We start from the raw sequence: 16788 nt of genomic DNA, 5'->3' as shown, positions 1-16788 counted from the left end.
ACCAAGGAGGTGAAAGACCTGTGCACTAAAAACTATCAGACATTGATGAAACAAACTGAAGAAGACAAAAACAAATGTAAAGCTAATCCATGCTCACAGACTGGGAGAATTAATATTGTTAAAATGTCCATATTACCCAAAATAGTCTACAGATTCAATATAATCCCTATCAAAATTCCAATGGCATTTTTCACAGTAATAGAACAAACAACCCTAAAATCTGTATAGAACCACAAAAGACCCTGAGTAGCCAAAGCAATCTTGAGAAAGAAGAACAAAGCTCGAGGCATCATGCTCCCAGCTTGCAAACTATTTTACAAAGCTATAGTCACCAAAACAGTATGGTATTGGCAGAAAAACAGACACATAGATCAATGGAACAGAATAGAGAGCCCAGAAATAAACCCACACTCTTATGGTCAGTTAATCTATGACAAAGGAGCCAAGAATATACAATGGTAAAGTGATAGTCTCTTCAATAAATGGTGTTGGGAAAACTGGATAGCTACATGCAGTAGAATGAAACTGGACCATTATCTTACACCATACACAAAAAGTAACTCAAAATGTATTAAAGACTTGAATGTAAGACCTGAAAGCATGTAACTCATCAAAGAAAACATAGGTTGTAAGCTCTTTAACATAGGTCTTGGTGTTGGTATTTTGGATTTGACACCAAAAGCAAAGCCAAGCAAAAAGAAACGAGTGAGACTACCTTAAACTAAAAAGCTTCTGCACAGCAAAGGAAACCCTCAACAAAATGAAAAGGCAACCTACTGAATGGGAGAGGATACTTACAAATCGTATATCTGATAAGGGGTTGATATCCAAAATATATAAAGAACTCATACAACTCAGTAGCAAAAAAACAAAGTTCCATTTACAAAAAATGGGCAGAGGATCTGAATAATATTCATTTTTCCAAAGAAGACATACAGATGGCCAACAGGTACATGAAAAAATGCTTAACATGACTAATCAATAGGGAAATATGTATCAAAACCTCAGTGAGATATCACCTCACACCTGTTAGAATGGCTGTTCTCAAAAAGACAAGTGATAACAAATGCTGGTGAGGATGTGGAGAAAAGGAAACCCTTGTACATTGTTGGTGGGAATGTAAATTGGTGCAGCCACTATGGAAAACAGTATGCAGCTCCCTCAAAAAATTAAAAATAGAACTACCATGAGATCCAGCAATTCCAATTCTGGGTATTTATCCAAGGAAACAAAAACACTAACTTGAAAAGATATATGCACCTCTATGTTCATTGCAGCATTATTTACAATGGCCAAAATATAGAACAACTGAAGTATCCAGCAAGGGATGTATAAAGAAGATATGGTACATTGTTGTACACCTGAAACTAATATTGTATGGCAACTATACCTCAATTTAGATATCATAATCTTTCTTTTTAACTGTGCTCTTGGCTTTTAAGTTGAGTCTAATCATATTTATTCATTCTATTGCTACTGCTTCTCTTCTCCCTTGTCTTCGCTTTTTAGCCTCCAAATTATCACTTAATTATTTTAGTTTAATCTTGTGATTGGAAATGTGAATCATGTGATAATGATTTTCATTTCATAAGGAATTAAACACATATAGATTAATTGACTCCTAAGTAGCAATTACATACTTTTATGGATTACTCCCTTGATTATTTTGGCAAAAGCAAATAAAGAACTCTCCACCTGTCTCAGATTTGCATTTAATTATCCACGTATTCAATGCTAATTAAAAGCAATCATTTATCATCTCACTACTTTTACTTGTTTGGGTCATATTGTATGAAGGAAGCCTTATATGTTCATTCAGTATGTTGTCTGTTAACTCAGTTTATAGAAATGGTGTCTATTATGAGCTAGCTATACTTATCTTTTTGTTCTTATGAATATGTTTTTGGTAAAATATCATGTATTCTGACTGCATGTTGAAGTGTTAAACATTTTAGAAGGATTATGCAGCAATATTTCATCTTCACAATCTCTATAGAAAGGAAGATTTTTACCTTCTGATTACCAAGTTTTTATTCCTAGTGTCTCCTCTGGACCTCTTTTATATTGTTGGGTTTTTTGTTTATTTGTTTGTTTTAGCCCCTTTTCTTGTTCATATAGTGGGATTTTGTAATTAAAATGCTCTGTAAACTGCCCTTTTCAACAAAAATTACATTTTAACAGTCTTCCTTGTCAGTAAATATACTTTCACATCTACATTTTAATGACTACCTAGGAATCTCTTTTAAGAGACCTGACTTATCCCCCCTCTTGTTGTAAACACGGATTGTTAAGCAATATCGCAAAGAATCTCCTTCTAACTAAATTTTATATCATTATTTTGTTTAAATAAATTTAAAATATGAGAAAATCATGAATCCTGTATTAAAATGTTTTTTACAAAATATCTTCTTTCCAATAGTATAAAGATGTTTCTTTTTATACTGTAGACTATTCTGTGTGAATATTCCATTTAACAACTTTTCCCACCAGGTTGTAAATTCTGTGTATGTTTAGTTCATCCTACTTACCTAGGCTGTGTCTGGAACAAGGTAGGCACCCAATATGTGTTTGCTAAGTAGACATATGCATAATAAATGAATTTTTATTATTTTGTTTTAAAAACTTCAAAGAGCAGGGGCCTGGTATGGAAGAAAGCAGGATGTAATAAGTTTTAAATATCTTACCTTCATCACTTTGAGTTACTTTGAGGTAATTTAGGTCATAAAGTTAGTAAGACTGAGAAACATTTAAAAAGAAGGAAACCAGCATGGCAGGGTGATATATAGGCATACCAATACCCACTGCACCTGGATAGCAAGCCGTGTGCAGGCTTTAAATACAAGATACTAACATGAACTGTGTTTAACTTCACTTTATTTTGGAATTTAACTTAAGGATGAGCACCGATTTTATAGAAATAATAAACACCTATTGGGATTAATTTTGTGGTTGGATTAAATAAATATTTACTTAATCTAGTCCTAGTTTTCTAAAAGTGGAGTCTGCACATCATCTGTCTCAGTCACCTGGGGTCTTGTGGAATAATGCCTTTCCCTTGGCTCACCTGAGACCTGTGGAATCAGAATCACTGTGGGTGGCCCAGGATTCTGAATATAACAGACTCTTCATATATTACAATTGATATGTCTTCTGCAGACTAAAATATAAGGAACTGTTTGAGAAAGTTAGGTGTACATCTTACATAAATTTGAAAAATCTAATGAAATATTAGAATTAATGATTGGGGGAAATTCTGGTAAATGGATCTAACATATTCGTTTTTCCTTTAATTACTACTTTCTACAAATTCAACTAATTAGCATAACATAGAAAAAGTCAGGATAAATCATCACAGACCTTTTTCTAAACTCTTCATTCTCTGATATAACCAGTGGTTGGAGGCACTAATTTGTAGTTAAAAAAAAAAAAAAAAACAAACGTACACTGTACATATCTATTGTGTATACTGTACTTCTGATCTAGAATTTCAATTTTTTAACCCAGTATCTTTTAGATAATATTTTTGTTGAAATTGTATTTAACTGTAGGCAAACTGGATGTGTTGTTAGATTTTAAATCAAACATTGCTCAGGGTGACAATTTATACAGTGACATAGCATGTAGGAGAGCTCTGACCACAATGCCTGAAACCTGGTGTCAATTAATCTATGCCTCCTTCTGAAGCATCCTTTCTTTCCAAAAGTGGTGGTAAAGAAGAAAACATGAAAACTGTCTCAGTGATATGTCACCCTAGGTTGTGCAACATTGTCTTACTATTTAAAAGGTAAAAAATTAGATTTCTCCAATAACATTAGCTAACATTTATCAAGTAATACTATGTAACATACCCACTCTAAGCTCTTGACATGAGGTAGGTGCTTATAATTATCTCCATTTTGATGATAAGAAAATGAAACACAGTGGGATTATTTGTAAAGCTATTCAATGTCAACTAACTGGTAAACAGCAAAGCCTACTTTAGAACCAGAAAAATCTGTCTCTAAACATCATGTCTACTATCGTATCTTCCACTGAAGATGTAGAAACATTGCTACCGTAATAGGTCGTCACTTTCGCTTTTATATCTTGATAATTAAATTTTTATCTTCCTAATGAATGTTGTAGATTAAATATGTTTAATGATTTCTTTAAAAAATACATGGTATACCTAAAGTGAAGAGAACCCTAAAGTAAAGAGACTGGTAGAAAGTTTTAGGGCCCAGATGATCTGGGTGTAAATGCTGGCTTCATGACTTATTTGCAGGGTGCAGATCACTTAAACTTCGAGTCGTAATGTTCTCATCTGAAAATGGGAATGGTTATATTTACTCACAGCATTACCGCACAGAGTAGAGATAATCTATATAATAGTGGGTCATTGAACTGCTTGCACTCAATCAAATACAACTATTATAACTTAATGTAGAAACTACTATTCTGAAAGGAGTATGAGAATTTCTAATGAGACATATATATCATATAGAAAGTATACTTTTTGGTGTCAAAACATCAGAATACGTTTTCTGTTTAAACGTTTAACTATTATGAATACTTAATATTTTGTTTAATATCATCATTCTTTGGACAGAAGACTGTGGCTGGGCTATCCCAAAGATGCTTAAACTCTTACTGTTTCTTCTTTTCAGCAAACTTCCTTGATAACATGCTTTTGCGAAGTTCAGGAAAATTGAACGTGGGCACCAGGAAAGAGGATGGTGAGAGTACAGCCCTCACCCCTCGCCCAAAGATCTTGCGATGTAAATGCCACCACCATTGTCCAGAAGACTCAGTGAACAATATTTGCAGGTTGGTCATATAAATTATTTCACTCTAGTTTTAATAGAAAGCCATCCTTTTTTGACTATAGAATTGTAGGCTAGTGTTTCCAAGAACACATTTTGGGGAATAGGTCCTAAACCCATTAACTCTCAGAGCTGTGCCTGTATGTAGAGAAGTACTGAATCGCATTTTGCCCTGAAATGTTGTTCTGAGGTCATTCTTCCTGCAAACGTCACATGTGCACATAAACAGAGAGCACAGATCCCAGGGTCCCTGTCAAGGAGCAAGAACCAATTATTTTCTTTCAAAAGACCTCAGCCCCCAAAATAAATGCAATAGCAGTGGTGTCAAATGTGTTTTTTTTGTTTGTTTGTTTGTTCTAACATTTATTATGGTCATGGTGTTAGTATTTTGGAAAGAACACCTAAGCTGTTAGGAATATTTATAAACTGCCTCTGGGAAACAGCGTAGTAATAGAGTTTATGTGAGTCCACCAGAAGTTAAGATTAAGACGCTAAATACTAGAGAATAAACTCCTCAGTAGCTAATTTTGTTTGTATAAATACTTTCTAATATTTGAAACTGGACCGTTTGCCTCTTTCTTCCTTACACATCTTTATGCAGCCACAACCATTTTTTTGGTCACTGTCCCTGCACTGACTCCCCAGGGTGAGAACAACAGTAAATAAAGAGGCCAGAGTGTGTCCAGGGCAAAGTGGCTGAGATAACAAGACAAGTGTGGGTCTCAGGAGTTAAAATGTCAGAGAAGCAGAGTCTCCCTCAAGGAGGATAATGGACACAAATAGGAAGATGGGCTGCTGGGTTTGAACTCTGGGCAGAATATCTGGGCAACCATTTGGGACCTCATTCCCCAGGAAGGAACATGAAGCTGAGTTGAATGCTTTTCTTTTTCATGCTGAGACCTTTTTTTTTTTTTTTAAAGTTTCCTATGAAGTGGGATATATCTAATATAAGCTCACCAGTGTATCCTGAAATATGTAGCTCAAGAAATATGTATTAACTGAATGACACAAGGAGGAAATTTGGGTGTATTCATAAACATATGTCTCATTTAATCAGCACAACAACTCAGCATGGTAGGGAATTCTTCTTTCTTACCTTTAGACCTAAGGAATTCAGGGCCCAGAGAGGTCTAGTAACTTGGCCCTTGTATGATAGAACAAGGTTGCAATCTCTGAGCGCTTACGCCAAGATAAAATGACTCCAAAGCTCAGACAGTGTTTCCTGGGAACACTACCTTTTTGCAGTAAACAGAAAAAGTATCAGGAACATTACAAAGTTTTCTGAAGAAGAGAAAATTAGCAGGATGAAGCATATTAGGGAGATATTTTACTATTTTGTGTGAGTCTGTAGTAATTAAGTGTGAATCTGTGTGTGCCCTTGGAGCTGTAGTTTGGGTGATCATACGTTCAGGTTTTCCAAAATTATCCCGATTTCAAATATTTTGTCCTATTTTCCTTATAGGCCATTGAAGCGTTCTAAGTTGATTTGGAAGAAGGTGTTGAGGCATGGTTAACTGCAGTGCAAGTTCTTTGTGGTGGGAAGGAGAAGCTTGGCATATAGGAGGAGACGTGGTGGGATTTAAGCCTGGAGACGGGAAATTTGTCTGTGTTCTAAAGGGGATGTTTAAGCAGGAGTGGCAGTGGAGATTGAGGTAATTTGATGTGCTTTTTAGAAAAATTTTCTCCGCTGCAGAGTATTGAATGTATTAGAGGGAGACAAAAGTAAGTTCAAGAACAACAGCAGACGAGTAAGAGGAATTGAAAAGTAGATTCAGGAAGGACAGTTTATGTGAGAGAAAATGTTCTCGGATGAGGGTGATGCTGGTGCAGGAGAGAGTTGGACGTATTGGAGGCATATTTAGAAGGAAAGTTTTATGTTGACGCCACGGAGATGAGAGGGGACCAAGAGGAGCTTCACAAGTTGGCAGGGGTACACTTAGGTGCATATTGTAGCCTTTTGATGAAAGACGACAGAGGAAAAGAATCGAGTTTCAATCTGGATATACTAAGTTTAAGGTTTCTGACACATCCAAGTAGAGATCTCCGAGAGTAGGCCTATCAACAGAATAAGGATTTGGAGCTCAGGTAAGAGGTTGGGGAGAGAGTAGAGTAAGTAGAACATTAGTCAGTTTTTTTGTTTTTGTTTTCAATCTCCCAATTCATCACACCACCACCCCCCTGCCGCTTTCCCCCCTTGGTGTCCATACGTTTGTTCTCTACATCTGTGTCTCAGTTTCTGCTCTGCAGACTGGTTCATCTGTACCATTTTCTAGGTTCCACATATATACATTAATATGTGATATTTGTTTTTCTCCTTTTGACTTACTTCACACTGTATGACAGTCTCTAGATCCATCCACATCTCTACAAATGACCCAATTTTTTTCCTTTTTATGGCTTAGTAATATTCCATTGTATATATGTACCACATCTTCTTTATCCAATCATCTGTCGATGGACAATTAGGTTGCTTCCATGACCTGGCTATTGTAAATAGTGCTGCAATGAACATTGGGGTGCATGTGTCTTTTTCAATTATGGTTTTCTCTGGGTATATGCCCATTAGTGGGATTGCTGGGTCATATGGTAGTTCTATTTTTAGTTTTTTAAGGAACCTCCATATTGTTCTCCATAGTGGCTGTATCAATTTACATTCCCACCAACAGTGCAAGAGGCTTCCCTTTTCTCCACACCCTCTCCAGCATTTGTTGTTTGTAGATTTTCTGATGATGCCCATTCTAACTGGTGTGAGGTGATACCTCATTGTAGTTTTGATTTGCATTCCTCTAATAATTAGTGATGTTGAGCAGCTTTTCATGTGCTTCTTGGCCATCTGTATGTCTTCTTTGGAGAGATGTCTATTTAGGTCTTCTGCCTACTTCTGGATTGGGTTGGTTGTTTTTTTAATATTGAGCTGCATGTGCTATTTATATATTTTGGAGATTAATCCTTTGTCCGATGATTCATTTGCAAATACTTTCTCCCATTCTGAGGGTTGTCTTTTCATCTTGTTTATGGTTTCCTTTGCTGTGCAAAAGCTTTTAAGTTTCATTAGGTGCCATTTGTTTATTTTTATTTTTAGTTCCATTACTCTAGGAGGTGGATCTAAAAAGATCTTGCTGTGATTTATGTCAAAGAGTGTTCTTCCTATGTTTTCCACTAAGAGTTTTATAGTGCCTGGTCTTACATTTAGGTCTCTAATCCATTTTGAGTTTATTTTTGTGTATGGTGTTAGGGAGTGTTCTAATTTCATTCTTTCACATGTAGCTGTCCAGTTTTCCCAGCACCACTTACTGAAGAGACTGTGTTTTCTCCATTGTATATCCTTGCCTCCTTTGTCATAGATTAGTTGAACATAGGTGCATAGTTTTATCTCTGGGCTCTCTATCCTGCTCCATTGATCTATATTTCTGTTTTTGTGACAGCACCATATTGTCTTGATTACTGTAGCTTTGTAGTATAGTCTGAAGTCAGGGAGTCTGATTCCTCCAGCTCCATTTTTTTTCCCTCAAGACTGCTTTGGCTATTCGGGGTCTGTTGTGTCTCCATACAAATTTTAAGATTTTTTGTTCTAGTTCTGTAAAAAATGCCATTGGTAATTTGATAGGGATTGCATTGAATCTGTAGATTGCTTTGGGTAGTATAGTCATTTTCACAATATTGATTCTTCCAATCCAAGAACATGGTATATGTCTCCATCTGTTGGTATCATCTTTAATTTCTTTCATCAGTATCTTATAGTTTTCTGCATACAGGTCTTTTGTTTCCCTAGGTAGGTTTATTCCTAGGTATTTCATTCTTTTTGTTGCAATGGTAAATGGGAGTGTTTCCTTAATTTCTGTTTCAGATGTTTCATCATTAGTGTATAGGAATGCAAGAGATTTTGTTTCCTGCAACTTTACCAAATTCATTGATTAGCTCTAGTAGTTTTCTGGTGGCATCTTTAAGATTCTCTATGTATAGTATCATGTCATCTGAAAACAGTGACAGTTTTACTTCTTCTTTTCCAATTTGTATCTCTTTTATTTCTTTTTCTTTTCTGATTGCTTCCAAAACTATGTTGAATAATAGTGGTGAGAGTGGACATCCTTGTCTTGTTCCTGATCTTAATACTTTCAGTGTTTCACCATTGAGAGTGGACATCCTTGTCTTGTTCCTGATTTTAGAGTAAATGCTTTCAGTTTTTCATCATTGAGAATGATGTTTGCTGTGGGTTTGTCATATATGGCCTTTATTATATTGAAGTAGTTTCCCTCTATGACCACTTTCTGGAGAGTTTTTATCACAAATGGGTGTTGAATTTTGTCAGAAGCTTTTTCTGCATCTGTTGAGATGATCATATGGTTTTTATTCTTCAGTTTGTTAATATGGTGTATCACATTGATCGATTTGCATATATTGAAGAATCCTTGCATCTCTGGGATAAATCCCACTTGATCATGGTGTATGATCCTTTTAATGTGTTGTTGGATTGTGTTTGCTAGTATTTTGTTGAGGATTTTTGCATCTATATTCATCAGTGATATTGGTCTGTAATTTTCTTTTTTTGTAGTATCTTTGTCTGGTTTGGGTATCAGGGTGATGGTGGCCTTGTAGAATGAGTTTGGGAGTGTCCCTTCCTCTGCAATTTTTGGAAAAGTTTGAGAAGGATGGGTGTTAGCTCTTCTCTCAATGTTTGATAGAATTCACCTGTGAAGCCATCTGGTCCTGGACTTTTGTTTGTTGGAAGATTTTAAATCACAGTTTCAATTTCATTACTTGTGATAGGTCTGTTCATATTTTCTGTTTCTTCCTGGTTCAGTCTTGGAAAGATACCTTTCCAAGAATTTTTCCATTTCTTCCAGCTTGTCCATTTTATTGGCATAGAGTTGCTTGTAGTAATCTCTTAGGATGCTTAGTATTTCTGCTGTGTCTGTTGTAACTTCTCCTTTTTCATTTCTGATTTTATTGATTTGAGTCCTCTCCCCCTCTTTCTTGATTAGTCTGGCTAATGGTTTATCAATTTTGTTTATCTTCTCAAAGAGCCAGCTTTTAATTTTATGGATCTTTGCTATTGTTTTCTTTGTTTTTATTTCATTTATTTCTGCTCTGATCTTTATGATTTCCTTCCTTCTGCTAACTTTGGGTTTTTTTTGTTCTTCTTTCTCTAGTTACTTTAGGTGTAACGTTAGATTGTTTGAGATTTTTCTTGTTTCTTGAGGTAGGCTTGTATAGCTATAAACTTCCCTCTTAGAACTGCTTTTCCTGCATCCCATAGGTTTTGGATTGTCATGTTTTCATTGTCATTTGTCTCTAGGTATTTTTTGATTTCCTCTTTGATTTCTTCAGTGCTCTCTTGGTTATTTAGTAATGTATTGTTTAGCCTCCCTGTTTTTGTGTTTTTTTCCCTATAATTGATTTCTAATCTCATAGCGTTGTGGTCAGAAAAGATGCTTGATATGATTTCAGTTTTCTTAAATTTACTGAGGCTTGATTTGTGACCCAAGATGTGATCTATCCTGGAGAATGTTCTGTGCGCACTTGAGAAGAAAGTGTAATCTGCTGTTTTTGGATGGAATGTCTTATAAATATCAATTAAATCTATCTGGTCTATTGTGTCATTTAAAGCTTGTGTTTCCTTATTGATTTTCTGATGGATGACCTCTCTGTTGGTGTAAGTGAGGTGTTAAAATCCCCCACTATTATTGTTACTGTCGATTTCCTCTTTTATAGCTGTTAGCAGTTGCCTTCTGTATCGAGGTGCTCCTATGTTGGGTGCATATATATTTATAATTGTTATATCTTCTTCTTGGATTGATCTGTTGATCATTACATAGTGTCCTTCCTTTTCTTTTGTAACATTCTTTATTTTAAAGTGTATTTCATCTGATATGAGTATTACTACTCCAGCTTTCTTTTGATTTCCATTTGCATGGAATATTTTTTTCATCCCCTCACTTTCAGTCTGTATGTGTCCCTAGGTCTGAAGTGGGTCTCTTGTAGACAGCATATATATGGGTCTTGTTTTTGTATCCATTCAGCAAGTCTGTGTCTTTTGGTTGGAGCATTTAATCCATTCACGTTAAGGTAATTATTGATATGTATGTTCCTATGACTGTTTTCTTAATTGTTTTGGATTTGTTTTTGTAGGTCCTTTTCTTCTCCTGTGTTTCCCACTTAGAGAAGTTCCTTTAGCATTTGTTGTAGAGCTGGTTTGGTGGTGCTGAATTCTCTTAGCTGTTGCTTGTCTGTAAAGCTTTTGATTTCTCCATCAAATCTGAATGAGATCCTTGCCGGATAGAGTAATCTTGGTTGTAGGTTCTTCCCTTTCATCACTTTAAGTATGTCATGCCACTCCCTTCTGGCTTGTAGAGTTTCTGCTGAGAAATTAGCTGTTAACCTTATGGGAGTTCCCTTGTATATTTGTTGTTTTTCCCTTGCTGCCTTCAGTAATTTTTCTTTGTCTTTAATTTTTGCCAATTTGATTACTTTGTGTCTTGGCGTGTTTCTCCTTGGGTTTATCCTGTATGGGACTCTCTGCACTTCCTGGACTTGGGTGGCTCTTTCCTTTCCCATGTTAGGAAAGTTTTCAACTATAATCTCTTCAGATATTTTCACAGGTCCTTTCTGTCTCTCTTCTCCTTCTGGGACCCCTATGATGCGAATGTTGTTGTGTTTAATGTTGTCCCAGAGGTCTCATAGGCTGTCTTCATTTCTTTTCATTCTTTTTTCTTTATCCTGTTCTACAGCAGTGAATTCCACCATTCTGTCTTCCAGGTCACTTATCCGTTCTTCTGCCTCAGTTATTCTGCTATTGATTCCTTCTCGTGTAGTTTTCATTTCAGTTGTTGTATTGTTCATCTCTGTTTGTTTGTTCTTTAATTCTTCTAGATCTTTGTTAAACATTTCTTGCATCTTCTTGATCTTTGCCTCCATTCTTTTTCCGAGGTCCTGGATCATCTTCACTCTCATTATTCTGAAATCTTTTTCTGGAAGGTTGCCTATCTCCACTTCATTTAGTTGTTTTTCTGGGGTTTTACCTTGTTCCTTCATCTGGTACATAACCCTCTGCCTTTTCATCTTGTCTGTCTTTCTGTGAATGTGTTTTTTGTTCCACAGGCTGCAGGATTGTAGTTCTTCTTGCTTCTGCTGTCTGCTCTCTGGTGGATGAGGCTATCTATGAGGCTTGTGGAAGTTTCCTGCTGGGAGGGACTGGTGGTGGGTAGAGCTGGCTGTTGCTCAGGTGGGCAGAGCTCAGTAAAACTTTAATCCGATTGTCTGCTGATGGGTGGGGCTGGGTTCCCTCCCTGTTGGTTGTTTGGCCTGAGGCGACCCAACACTGGAGCCTACCCGGGCTCTTTGGTAGGGCTAATGGCCGACTCTGGGGGGACTCAAGCCAAGGAGTACTTCCCAGAACTTCTGTTGCCAGTGTCCTTGTCCCTTGGTGAGCCACAGCCACCCCCCACCTCTGCTGATGACCCTCCAACACTAGCAGGTAGGTCTGGTTCAGTCTCCTACGGGGTCACTGCTCCTTCCCCTGCGTCCCGACGTGCACACTACCTTGTGTGTGCCCTCCAAGAGCGGAGTCTCTGTTTCCCCGAGTCCTGCTGAAGTCCTGCAATCAAATCCCGCTAGCCTTCAACATCTGATTCTCTAGGAATTCCTCCTCCCATTGCCGGACCCCCAGGTTGGGAAGCCTGATGTGGGGCTCAGAACCTTCACTCCAGTGGGTGGACTTCTGTGGTATAAGTGTTCTCCAGTTTGTGAGTCACCCACCCAGCAGTTACGGGATTTGATTTTATTGTGATAGCGCCCCTCCTACCATCTCACTGCAGCTTGTCCTTTGTCTTTGCATGGGGGGTATCTTTTTTGGTGAGTTCCAGTGTCTTCCTGTTGATGATTTTTCAGCAGTTAGTTGTCATTCCGGTGTTCTCGAAAGAGGGAGTGAGAGCGTGTCCTTCTACTCTGCCATCTTGAACCAATGTCCGTTCGTCAGTTTTTCGCTGTGAAATAAGCATCCTTAAAATCACAGTGATTCTTACCACTGAAGACATTTATTATTTCACTCCTGTGTCTTCCTGTGGGTTGCAACTGTGCTGGGCTGTGCTGGCCTGGGTGGGCTTGGCTTCCGGCCTGCTCCCAACATTTCTTCATTCTTCTTGGACTGGCAGCTACCAAGGGCATATTGTTTGTTTGTTTGTTTTAATAAACAAACAAACTAACTAATTAATTAATGACTGCATTGGTTCTTCGTTGCTGCACGCAGGCTTTCTCTAGTTGCAGTGAGTGGGAGCTATTCTTGGTTGTGGTGCATGGGCTTCTCATTGCAGTGGCTTCTCTTGTTGCAGAGCTTGGGCTCTAGGCACGCGGGCTTCAGAAGCTGTGGCTCGTGGGTTCTAGAGTGTAGGCTCAGTAGTTATGGCGCATGGGCTTAGTTGCTCCACAGCATGTGGGATCTTCCCGGACCAGGGATCAAACCCGTGTCCCCCGCATTAGCAGGCAGATCCTTAATCACTGCACCGCTAGGGAAGCCCCAAAATTCTTTCTCAAATGAGTTTGAGGGAGGAACCTTTTAAAGCTTCTGCTTGTGTCATGTCCTCTAACATTCCATTTACCAAATCAAGTGACATCCTCAAGCTCAAAGTGAAAGGGTAGCCATGGTTAGAGTGTGGCATAAAGGATTGAGAACAATAATAGAACAACCTAATCTACCAGAGTAGATTAGCCTTGAGACTTGAATGCTTGCGTGAAGGAGGCTCTCCCTAGGAAACGCAGAATTAGCAGTGAAGCAGTGAGTGTAGTGTCACTGAGGCCAAGTTTACTGAGGGAGGAAGAAGTAAGGTCAGCCATATTAGATGCTGTTAGGAGAAGAACTGAAATCCAGCCATCAGATTTATTGACCTTGATAACTGCAGTTTAGAAATATTTAATGTGGAAGTAGCTATGGAGGGCAGATTGGAATGGGTTGTGAATTTTATGGTTTCCAACCTTTGATTTATAATAGCAAAGAAGAAGAAAAGAAAAATACAACAAAGCCAGCAATCAGTAACAATGGAACCCCTCAAAAAACGTTGGTATACCATGATAGCATGCATTGGTTAACTTGTAGAAGTCAACAGAAAACTAATATTTATTGAGCTTTTTTACTACTAGCACGCTTACTTTCACCTATCTTTTTTTTTTTTTTTTTTTTTTTTTTTTTTTGCGGTATGCGGGCCTCTCACTGCTGTGGCCTCTCCCGTTGCGGAGCACAGGCTCCGGACGCGCAGGTTCAGCGGCCATGGCTCACGGGCCCATCCGCTCCGCGGCATGTGGGATCCTCCCGGACCGGGGCACGAACCCGTGTCCCCTGCATTGGCAGGCAGACTCTCAACCACTGCGCCACCAGGGAAGCCCCACTTTCACCTATCTTTAATCATCACAGCACTCCTCTAAAGAATGTAGCATTATCTGTACTTCCCAGGTGAGAGATCTGAGGCTCTGAGAGGTTAAGTAATTTTTAGTAGGTCACTCAGTGTTCATGCCCAAATGAGTGAAAAGAAATTGTGGCCCAGTTTACAAAGTACTGAATTTTTGACCAACAGCTAACCCCTGACTCTCGAGCAGAAATATTCATTCTTGAGTAAACTATACATACATTTTTCTAACGAGGTATTGACTCCAGTTGAGTCTCCTGTGAGCTGAGGTCAGTCATGTCTGAATCACAGGGCTGGTTTTTGTTCCTGTGCCCCTAGACCTAAATAGGTCCAGGCCTTTCTACCTCCATTCCTATAAGCACTCCAAATCAGCGCTCCTCAAGCTATCTCTGGTCAAAGTTTTTTCCCCCAATAAGTTGTGCACTGATACTTTCTAAACTACAATAAAAATGAATTACTAGGAAAATTAGTTTAAAAATACCTACAAATTGCATGCTTCATTTTTCTATTGTCTGTTAATTAAATTCAACAGAGCTAAATCTATTGCAGTATATACAAGTTTCAATTTCTGTATTAACGTACTCACAGACCAGTAACAAGTAGTTTGCAAGGGAACACACTTTGAGTAATACTGCACTAAGTCTTGCACTTCTAGGTAAAACAGTTCTAAAGACAATGGTGTGCTTGCTTGGGGCTTAGATAAGGGCTGGTACCAGGCAGATTGTAGCCAAGCTGGGTGTCCTAGGTAGATCTCATGCTCATTACCACTCCCACTTTCCTGGAGAGAATAATCCAAAAAGTGGCCCAAATCAGAATTGCATCATACCTAAAAGAGATTCTGAAATCCCACATGATAATTCAGAGAACATATACAAAGTTTAGAGGGTTTTGGTTTTTTAAAAAAAACACTTATTTATTTGGTTGCGCCGGGTCTTCGTGGCAGCAGGCAGGCTACTTAGTGGCTGCATGCATGTGGGATCTAGTTCCCTGACCAGGGATCGAACCCAGGCCCCCTGCATTGGGAGCGCAGAGTCTTATCCACTGTGCCACCAGGGAAGTCCCTTTTTTTTTTTTTTAAACTTTTCATGCGTACCATCAGTCACTTTACCAGCCAGCATTCTTATTGGAATGTTGATCATGTCATTCTTGTCCTTGATTCCTATCAGGTGCAGATGTGTCTGCTTCCAATATCCATGCCATTTACATTGCCTAATGGCGTGCATATTAGAGGCTGTAGTACAAATATATCATGCTGAATACAATGTTATAACCATTTTTTAATATCCATAATTCAAAATAAGAGGCGAAGCCGTTGTTCAGTCTCCCTCATTATAATATCCATCTTCTAAATATTTACCTTTCTAGGTGTTACTTTTCATGGTGTATCCTTCTTATTCCATTTCCAGATTCTATTCCTAGGACCTCAGACTCTCACTGCATGCCTTGAAAGCTGCATCGTCTCCTTAATAATTCTTTGTGTATGACTTTCAACATGCCAGTGTTTTGTCTTGTTTTCCTGTCCTAACAGGCGTAATCTCAGCCTTGGTGATTCTTTTCTGTATAGAATTCGGTCCTACTTTATGTATCCTTCCTTGTTTCACGTGATGTTGTCTGTGACAGTCATTTTTGTCCCTTTCTCACCACCTCCCTCAAGTTCTCCTCTCTCATACAAGTCTATCCAGTTCTGAAAATTTTTTTACTCTCTTTCAAGGTAATTTTAAAAACTTCCTCATTTATCTTATTGGGTTCTGACCCAAAATTCTCCTACCTGGGCAGTTTTCAGGGTTTGTAGGTGTAATAAATCACATTGGATGATTGCATGAAGGATGTGCACATGACACCAGGTGCCTAAATGAGAAATTTGATAAGTCTCCAACTGTATCCTGAAGAGTCAGAGGCGGCAGAAGGGAAGGCTTAGGGGCTTAATAGGAAGTGAACAATATACAGCTCTTTACAGCTATACATAGAGAACCATCGAAGGTTTTTGAGCAGGAAGGAAAATGTAAGATTTATCAGGCAATGCTGTACAGAGCCCTTATACAGTTTGTATTGACCCAGAACTTCTAAACCTGAATGCAGTGGTATGCGCTTCTAGAGAGGTACTTCTGACCCAGGTCTCAGAGTGTTTAAAGTGAGCATTCTTCTCATTTGTTTGTACATCTTCTATTCATCTAGTTTATTCCACTGTTGCCCAGGCCACCCGAACATTGAGCTTTATGATCTTTTTTTTTTTCCAGTAGAAGATGTTGAGTTAAAATCATTTCATTTATGAGAATGGTGAGTCCTTCTTTAGAACTTATACTTCAGTTGGATGAGGATATGGTTTCAACTTCACTTATGAAGTCTTTTATAAGGAATAACTCTGCTTTGTGGCTCTCAGTTATAAGTGATACTTAAATGGGTCCATTTGCTGTTGGACTTAATAGGAAGTGAACATTGTAGGGCTCTGTACAGTCATACATAGAGAACCATTGAAGATATTTGAGCAGGAAGGAAAATAAGATTTATCAGGCAGTGCTGTGAGGAATGGGCTAGAGTCTTGAGAGAGAAGAGGGGGCTTCCTGCCTGAAGGCTGTCAGAGCAGTCTAGGT

General features: G+C 38.3%; 1 protein-coding gene across 7 annotated transcripts in view; it reads left to right on the top strand.

Moving 5' to 3' along the window:
* BMPR1B (bone morphogenetic protein receptor type 1B) overlaps positions 1-16788 on the top strand; it is a 382378-nt gene that overhangs the window by 312273 nt on the left and 53317 nt on the right. For all 7 annotated transcript variants that reach the window (XR_010943189.1, XM_067736925.1, XM_067736924.1 and 4 more), the window contains one exon: positions 4647-4806. Coding sequence is in view for 6 of the 7 variants with exons in the window: in XM_067736921.1 (XP_067593022.1) it covers positions 4647-4806 (160 nt within the window). In the remaining variant the exon portion in view is untranslated. The remainder of the gene's footprint in view (positions 1-4646; positions 4807-16788) is intronic.

This window comes from Pseudorca crassidens, chromosome 4 (assembly GCF_039906515.1).
Source record: "Pseudorca crassidens isolate mPseCra1 chromosome 4, mPseCra1.hap1, whole genome shotgun sequence".
Classification (NCBI taxonomy): Eukaryota; Metazoa; Chordata; class Mammalia; order Artiodactyla; family Delphinidae; genus Pseudorca; species Pseudorca crassidens.
This window is presented reverse-complemented; position numbering and strand designations above follow the sequence as displayed.